Source organism: Asparagus officinalis, chromosome 5, assembly GCF_001876935.1.
Source record: "Asparagus officinalis chromosome 5, Aspof.V1, whole genome shotgun sequence".
Taxonomy (NCBI): domain Eukaryota; kingdom Viridiplantae; phylum Streptophyta; class Magnoliopsida; order Asparagales; family Asparagaceae; genus Asparagus; species Asparagus officinalis.
Genome location: NC_033798.1, coordinates 57,693,845 through 57,703,596, shown reverse-complemented (window position 1 = coordinate 57,703,596; position 9,752 = coordinate 57,693,845). Strand labels below are relative to the sequence as shown.

General features: G+C 39.1%; 1 protein-coding gene across 1 annotated transcript in view; it reads right to left on the bottom strand.

The window, feature by feature from the left end:
- The window catches only part of LOC109841862, a 14,832-nt gene continuing 7,303 nt past the window's right edge, over positions 2,224–9,752 (bottom strand). Inside the window, exons 5-10 of the mRNA XM_020410794.1 lie at positions 4,332–4,649; positions 3,999–4,234; positions 3,692–3,901; positions 3,515–3,619; positions 2,930–3,337; positions 2,224–2,352 (exon numbers count right to left, since the gene is read on the bottom strand). Of these exons, the coding sequence (XP_020266383.1) occupies positions 2,963–3,337; positions 3,515–3,619; positions 3,692–3,901; positions 3,999–4,234; positions 4,332–4,649 (1,244 nt within the window). The 3' untranslated portion in view covers positions 2,224–2,352; positions 2,930–2,962. The remainder of the gene's footprint in view (positions 2,353–2,929; positions 3,338–3,514; positions 3,620–3,691; positions 3,902–3,998; positions 4,235–4,331; positions 4,650–9,752) is intronic.

Below are 9,752 nucleotides of genomic sequence, written 5' to 3'. Positions count from 1 at the left end.
TCAGACACGTGTGCAAGGGAACTCTTTCATGGCTAATGGTTTTATGACAAAGGGAACCCGCTCGTGGTAGAGTGAACTCGGGGCCTTAAGTTGAGCCTTTGCTGAGTTCTCTGCTTTATGTTTCTCTCAACCTCTTTCAAAAAGCAGTGGAAATATGGGTGATGCATGGGTGATGCTCACGTGTTCGTCATGTGGGAGGTGTTGATGATAATGTGGCGTTTATACATATTTTTATGGTATAACAGGTTCGAGTAACTAATAGCTAATTTCAAGGAGTGTATCCACAATTGACCCTTGTTTACGTGATCCCTTTTAGTTCCTCTTATCCTTCAAGTATTTTCGCATTCAAGCTTGGAGTACTATGGTGCATAAATTTGCAGGAAGGAGATATTTACTCGAACTTTTGAGATTCAAGCTCACTTATTAGTTGCAGAAGCCTTTAGGGTTCTTTTGGCTTGGGCATAGCATTATATTTAGCAAAACTTTGCAAATGTTTAAGCTTTATTTCTATTTGTTTATACATGAGTCTCATTCTCTGTCAAAACTTGGGTTCCTGATTGCATGTGGAATGGTTCTTTTGAGACCTTGATGCCTTCTCCACTGTGGCATGAAATGTGAAGGTGATGAGTCAGAAATGCACAACATTCTCAATGCACCATATTTGCCACAGGAATGGTCAGAAATGTATTTTCAAAGATGCAGAGATAAAAACTTTTGAGAAAACTTAGTTTTTCTGTTATAAGCATATCCACGTAATGTACCATATGAGGTATAATATAACATACTCTACTTTAGTTTTTTTCTGTTATAAGCATATCCACGTAATGTACCATATGAGGTATAATATAACATACTCTACTTTAGTTACCAAGATAACAAAACATAATGAATTTGATCCATTAAGAAAAAGAAAGTTATATTACAAAGGTGTGAAACAGAATAAGATGCACCCTTGACAGACAGCTTACGTTATTTGATTGTACATGTTGATGATGTCACAGAAAAAGCTACACAGAGTCATTTGAAGTTAAACAGGATCAGGTCTTCTTCGTACAAGCAATTCTGACTTGAGAATTCTTGATTGTTATCACCAAAAGCATTGTTCTTGAATGTTGATCTGGTTCCTCAACTTGCATCCTCTTCTTGAGCCTATCCACTGCAGGCCTTTTCTTGTACACCAACAGGAACAAGAAAATAGAAAAAACTGAATGTTATTCTCTATATCATATTTTATCATTTTGCTTGTAATTGGACTCTTCCTCATACATAAGGAAAATATTGGATGCTCGCACCCTGATTGGATGAGCTTCAACTACAAGAAAATGAAAAGTTAGAAATTTTCTAACAGATTCAGAAACCTGAATACATTCATGACATCTCATAGCCAAAAGCGAAATTCAGATAGGAAAATAGTTAATGCCTATCAATAAATAAGCATGATAATAAAAGTCTATTACATGAAATAATAGAGGAACTTGTAACATAAGCATCCATAAAGGGTAAAAATATTTAAGAGGTACTAACTAATTTCACTGATTCCAAGAACAGTTTAGAACTCAACAAGATGAGAGATAAATAGAACTTTCTTTTACCATTTATCACTAGCATTTACTAGATTCACTACTGGATTTACACCTTTTAGCGATGGACAATTCTGTCACTAAAGGTCTAAATTCCGTCCCTATAAGTGAGGGTCCATAATTGTATCTTTAGCGACGGAAATCTCGTCGCTAATTTTCAGCGACGGGATATTAGCGACGGTTTTTTCGTCGCCATATTTTTTTAAAAGAAATAAAAAAGTATTAACAACGAAAAATTCTGTCGCTAAAAGTGATATTAGGGATGGAATATCCGTCACTAAAAGTTGTATTTATTATTTTAATTTTTTTTTCGTGTCCGTTTTTCGTTGCTAAATATATATTCACCGACGAAAATCTGTCGCAAAAAATGATATTAGGGACGAAATATCCGTCGCAAAAAGTTGTATTTATTATTTTAATTTTTTCTGTGTCCGTTTTTCGTTGCTAAATATGTATTTAGCGACGAAAAATCAGTCGCTAAAAATAACCACTATTTTTTAAAAAATATTTTAAAATTTGAAAAAATCCTGTACAATATCGATAATAAATTTAAAAACCCTGTTCAATCAACAATATAATATTCAATCCCATATATTTCAAAAAAACAAATAAAATTTTCTCAACAGGTACATAATAAATATTGTTTATACAACACAAGAAATTGTTTTCAAAGTTAAATTAATTACAAGCAATCCTCCTGATCATCATCATCATCCTCAACACCAGCTGCACTGTGACTACCCCCGGCTGCACCTTATGTAGAAGTCCCGGCCTGTAAATATAAATCAAACGTTAATAAGAGTGTGTAACCGTTAATAAGAGTGTGCAAATATAAATATAATTTCCCCAACACCATAACACAACAACACAACACAACACAACACCAAAATACCACAACACAACACCACAACGCAACACAACACAACAACAACAACAACAACAACAATAATAACAACACCACAAATCCCCCAACCCCACCCACCAACCAACCACACTCCCCCCCAACCACCACCACAACCAAATCGTGTGGATCGCAACCATAGAACAGACCAACAAAGAACATATTATATATAAGAACAAAGCTAGCTTTTTTACCATCTAGGGTGCCAAGTCTATACAATCTGCAACCAGCCACCATCTGTACTTGTGAAACAAATATAGAGATCCTAAATATTATAAGTGTATTTTTTGGGCTTTGCGTTAGGGTTAGAGTTAGGGTTTGTGTGTAACAGTTTGTATCAGTGTGCATCGGTGTGTATGATATCATTTAGTCATGAAAAAAATTCATAACTAAGTAAGAATTATATATTTAATTCATTTAATTAAAAAAAGTAAAGTATATATATTACCTGATCCGACATAAACCGTCTCATATATGCCTCCTAAGCCTCCTGAGGCAGAGTCGATATGAACTGTGTGAACTCCAATTCTCTCTGCTCCCGGCGCCTCCGTTCTTCCTCCGCAATCCGCTGATATGTTTTTTGTTGCGACTGCCAATCTTCAATCGCTTTCAACCGCTGCTCCATCGAGTCTTGATATGAACTGCTTCCTGGTGTTCTGGGTGGTGCTGCAGACTCGCAGGTGCTACTAGACTCGTGCGGTCTCTGCTCGGATCCTCTCCACTGATATCTGTTCTTCCTACTTGGTCCAATGACCGTCTTGATGATGGAGTCATCCTCTCTACTTAGCCGGGCAAGAGTGTTAGAACCGACCTGAGACTGAGACATTTGCTCCTGTACCTTGGCATGTAATTTCTCCTGCGATATATCAAAACAACCCGGGCAAGTCGACTTACATGTAATTTCTCCTGCGATATATCAAAACAACCCGGGCAAGTCGACTTACTAATGATGCATTGTTATGGAATATATCATTAACCTATAATATATAAATTATACTCAACTTGACAACTTAAAAGCTAATATATTATATACCTCAAGCTCCAATTGATGATAATGTTGGTTGAAGGACCTGGAGCCCCCGTGATGCTCGTAACTGTGGGGCATGTTGCGGTTCCTCCTTACTATTTTAGCTTGAGCCTGCAAAACAATGTCAAATCAAAACAATATAGAAATTCAAACAATAAATAAAAATATGTACTTCAATAATACCTGAATTACAGTCGTGTCCCAGTAATCACAAAGTACAAAAAAATCTACTCTATCTACGCGCTCGTCAAGATGCCAGAAGCGCTGCCAATCTTCTGTTATTTGAACAAAATATTTTTTCTTCACCTGAAGCCGCCATCTCTTGAACGATAGATTGATTTGCGCGAAGCAGTAAGTCCAGGCACAAATATTATCGTCAAGAAAGAAAAATCGCTTCAGCATATAAAGAAAAAAGAGATACAAATCAGTATATTAAACATAATAATAAACTAATAACTAATAATGATAAAAATTAAAATAAATGACTCACACATATATATCTCCAACAAGCCACCAGCGCATTAATCCGCTGTGACTTCCACGTCAAAAAAATATTGAAGAAATCATGTCTCCTGGCTAAAGAGGCGAGGAAATTGTTGAAAGCATTGGCAAAGGCCCCGACAGACACTCCGTTTTCCCATCGGATCACGGCCCTCCGATGAATATCAGGGATGAAGCTCTGTTCCCTAGTAGCACTGCGACCGCGCCTAGGAGGTCGCCCGGTACCTGCGAAACAATGAATCGGATGAAAAAAATTAATCAATCTATATTTGCTATTAAAATTTAAAATAATAACCGATAAACTATAAAAATCTATTCATACCTTTCAGTTCGAGGCATCTACACCTTGCTTGTTCGTACCTATGCTGCGCGATAGGGCGCAAAGCATGATAAGAATCCCAATCCTCCTTCACCTTGGCCGGACCATGGACTCGCTGATCCGTAATAGAATCTGGCGGTAGCGCCGCAGCTTCTACAGCTGTGCTATACTGCACAAATTTCCGCTCTTCTAATACATCTGCATGCGGCAGCGACGGTATCTCAGCATGCTGTGTAGGATCAGCCTGTGTCTCCACGTCATGTGGAGCATCTCCACATCCTGTATCATGTGGCTGTGAGTCATGTGTAGCATATCCGCGTCCTGTGTAGTAAATGTTTAAAAAAATGTTAGGCTCACATTAATAGTTTATAGAAATGTACAGATGTAACAAATAAATAAAAATACTTGACGTAGAGATATGTGCGTCACCTCCAAAATGTCTACCTAAAAGTCTCTCAAGCGCTTTCTTACGTAATCCTTTTGTCATCTATACTTTGAAAACATAATGAATATCCAACAAAAGCATATAATACAAATAATTAATAAAATAGCACATGGTAACAGAATCGTGTGTACATGATGTCCAGTCAAACAGATAATATAAAGGCAATACTATAATACATGACACGCCGTGATACATGATAACCTGTCAAACAGATAATATAAAGGTAATAATATAATACATGACACACTGTGATACATGATAACCAGTCAAACAGATAATATAAAGGCAATAATATAATACAATGAATGTTCTTTTTAATTCATAACCTAGTATTCCATTATTATGATGATGTTGAGGCTCTACTCTGCGATCATGTGCGGATAGCCTACGACCGTATGCGTGCCAACGAAAGGACTGTTCTTATAGTTTTATCGACTCTGCTGCGGACTGGTTTTTTACCTTTACGCCTTGACTCACATATAATCGCAGGTACATCAGGGCGCGCTAATGCAATTTCATCTGCCATATTATTATTTTGTGTCAAGGAAAACTTAGCAACTGTTTCTTCGGCCAAGATAACCTCCTCATCGTGATATTCGTCAAACACGACTTCATGAATGTAGGCTCTAGGCGGATTTTTAAGGATAACCCATTCGTCATTTTTCATTATACCTTTGGCATAAAAGCACTGTTTGGCTTGAGCAGCTAACATGTAATTTTCAGTCTGGTATATTTCCTTGTTAAGATTAACGAGTGTGTAACCGTAGTCATCATTCATCGTTTTCTGCTCACACCAACGAACCTTAAACATCACATGACTGACTTCCTTATTAATCCCATAGAAAATCTCAACGATGTGTTCTACCTGACCGTAGCAGTAGATTTCCCCTTGTATCGGATTTAGATCTTTTGAACTAGCGTATGACAGTTGTGAGAAGGAGCAGAACACACCGCTGTTTTGCGTTTGTCGTCTCTCTTTGAGACCGACGGTGTTAAACCTAAAGTCGTTGACACAGTAGCCTCCATAATGCTTAACCACATTAGAAGGACCTCTAGCATATAAACAAACTTTCTCAGACAGGTTAACTCTATTCGTAATCCGTTTGTCAATCTTTAAGAAAAGAAGCAAATATGTTACATATCTGATGGCAGACACATATATTTGATATATAAATCAGAAATATAAAAAGATCTTACTTCACCCTTCAGCCATGTAGGGAATTGTCTAGAGTGTGTGTTCATAACTCTTTTCTTTTTTGCTCTGCATTTAAGAGTAGTCTGGACATATCGGATGTGAAGCCTAGACAAGAAGCATTAATAACAGTTAAATAGAGATAATTATTGTGAGGTGATATAATCTAATTCAGTTAAATACTTACGCCTCGTATATGTTAAATGTAGTATCATCGCTCAGGATATATATGTGGGCTTGATCTAGCTCCATTCTGGGGAATCTAGTGTCCTCCCTACGATCATTGTAGAATATACCGTCAATTATTCGTTAGGGACGGTTTAGCCGTGTCTCCACACCCCGCAAGTAACGAGAGATGAAATTCAAACTCTCGTTACTTATGTAGTTCTTTGTGATCGACCCTTCAGGACGTGCACGGTTATGCATTAGTTGTTTCATGAAACCCAAATACCTACAAGCATATAGTTTCAAGATTTGTGACAAAATGGAACTGAGAAACGTAATTTGACAAATATTAAATGAATATTATAATAATAAATATCTCTTCACGGGGTACATCCAGCGATATTGAACTGGTCCTGCGATGTGAGCTTCGTATGCTAAATGTATTGTGAGATGCACCATGATCGTGAAGAATGAGGGTGGAAATAGTATTTTTATTTTCCACAGTGTATTGGCAACACGTCCATCTAATTCTTCAAACTCTCTGATATCAATCACCTTAGAGCATAGTTGCTTGAAGAAACCGTAGAATTCTATTACCACCATCGCAAGTTTCTTCTCAGCATGTCACAACGCAACCGGGAGAAGTTGATGTAATAGAATATGATGGTCATGTGTCTTGAGTTCCAAAATCTTTTTGTCCTTAATATGCACATTTGCTGAAATGTTTGAAGCATAACCATCCAGTGTCTTCACGGACTTTAGAAATAAACACATATTGTGGACCTCATCCTTCGACAGTGTGACACGGGAGGCTGGGAGTTCAAACTTTTCTTCACCCTTATCTATAGCTTACAGTTCCGGACGGATGTTCAATTCTGCTAGGTCTCGTTGTGCTCTTAAGTCATCTTTCGATTTTTTTCCCGCCCTGCAACAAAGTGTTCAAGAGATTCTCGCATATGTTCTTCTCGATGTGCATGACATCCAAGTTGTGACGTATTTTTAAACTTCTTAAATATGACAGGTGATAAAATATGCTGAATATTGACCATCCATGCGGAAGTTAGTGCCCTTTGAGACACACCCATGCGACTGGACATTGCAAGGCTTATTTCCTTTCGATTTGCCCTTGAGAAATAGCTTACCATTTCCCTTTCCCTTCCATTTTTGCTTCAATATTTTTCTCCTAACCCCAAATGAGTTTTCTTTGTTGAATCTTTTCTTTCCAAATATTTTTCTAGGTAAAGGATGTAGAAGCTCAAATATTTCTTCTCCGGTCAGCCTTGGTGGTGCCGGTCTACTTTCTGGATTGCCATCGAACTTTCCTACTAACTTTCTGAACTTGTACCCTGCAGGCAACCATCTTCTGTGTTGCTAATAACAAAACTTACGGCTATACTTCAGGAACTTTCCCTCATAGTCCGACATACAAACCGGACAAGCAATCTGACCCTTCGTCGACCATCCAGACAGGCTAACGTATGCCGAGAAGTCATTAATTGTCCACATAACCATTGTCTGCATACAGAAAGACTCCTTACCATAAGCATCATAAGTGCTGACACCTTCTTCCCAGAGAAGCTTCAGGTCGTCAATTAATGGTTGGAGGAAAACGTCGATGTCATTTCCAGGAGAATATCTTCTAGGGATCAAAAGTGACAGTATCATGTACGGTTGCTTCATGCACATTGACGGCGACATGTTGTACGGTGTTAGCAACACTAGCCAGGTAGACCAAGCAGAGCTCGTTAATCCAAATGGATTAAATCCGTCGCTAGCAAGCCTCGGCCAAATATTCGGAGACTCCTTACCAAATTTGGGGTATATACGATCGATGTGCTTCCATGCTTCACCGTCAGCAGGATGTCTCAGTTTCTCATCCTCTTTGCGGCCGATCGAGTGCCATCGCATATTCTCAGCCAGCTCGGCAGACATATAAAACCTCTGCAACCTAGGAATAATTGGAAAATATCGGAGAACCTTCGCAGGGATTCTGCTCTGCTTATTGGATGCACCGCCTTCGGATGTGCTTGTAGCTTCTCCTTTCCAGAGTGATACATGACACGTCGGACATTCCTCCAGAGCTTCATTATCCTTATTGTACAGGATGCAGTCGTTAGGACAAGCGTCTATCTTCTTGTAATCAAGCCTCAGCGCATCAACAATCTTGTGGGCTTCGTAATAGGTTGCGGGCTTTTCTCGCCGCCTGGAATGACTTTCCTCAACAATCTAATAACATCTCGAAATGTGTAACAACTATCCCACTGAGTGTTTGGATATAAAGAAACTTCAGCATAAAAGAAAGCCTTGTGAACTCCTTACACCCCTCGTATAACTGTGACTCGTTTTCTTCAACAAGTCTCATCAATCGATCTACATCTTGAAACATATCAGTAGTGTTGACATCACTCACCGATGGCGCTGCAAGAATATCTTCTAACATATCAGTCGTGTCAACTGTCGGATTGCCGACTTCAGTGAACTCTCCCTCTGATTGCATCACCGGGACGCCTTCACCGTGATGACTCCAAAATACATAAGAGCTATCAAATCCATTGATTGACAAATGGAAACTCACGTCACTCCTAGCGAGCATTTTTCCTTTCCTGCAATTCTTATAAGGACAGAAAATCGCCCCGCTCGGCGACCGTAGAGGGTTTGTGTCAGAGTAGGCTAAGAAAGCTTCTATCCCATCCTTGTATCGGGTGTCTAGATGTCTTCGATCACGTGGTATGCTCATGAACGATTTGTTAGGAACTGTCCGCATCTAGAATTTAAAAATTAATGGAAGTGAGCATATCCCTACATATATCATTTTAATTTAGGGATGTAAACGTGTGTTCACAGGAAAGCATGTGTGACCGGCTGTCAGAGGAATGCTTCTATCCCATTAGGTATGTAAATGTGGATGTATATGTATTTATGTGTGTTCAAGTGTACTTTCAATTCGTCAAAATTTTGACAGTACCTACCCGCTGTTCTCCGAGTACACTATAGTGGGAAGGATATACTCCTGCATATCCCTCCGAAATTTGTACACGGAGAACAACGAGTAAGCACCGCCGAAACTCTGATGAAAAGAAAGTACACAAGAACACAAGTAAATACATATACATGCCACGTTTGCATACCTAACCCGTCCACACTGGACAGATCCAATAAATATTTATATATAAGCCCCCTTGTCACATACGCGTACAAAAAGGTTGTCAGACCGAACAAAATGGTCTCTTATCCGCCAACGATCCTATACATGTATGTGACAAGTAAATAAAGAGATTATATATAGTATTTATTGGACGGGGAATTCTACGGCTCGAAAATATGAGTGCACAGCGTGTGCAGTTTCTATGTAATTAGCGATATAATAGTTACGCTAACCCCTCACCCTCACACTCACCCTCATTGTAACCCTAACCCTCACCTAGCCCTAACTCCCTCCCTCGCCATAACCTGCGCCCTCGCCCTAACCCTCACCAAACCCTAATCCCCGCCCTCTCCATAACATTTGCCCACGCCTTAACCCTAACCCTAAAACTCACATAACCCTAACCGTCGCCATAACCTTTGTCCTCGCCATCGTCCTCGCCCTTGCCCTCATCCTCACCCTCGCTCTAACCCTAAT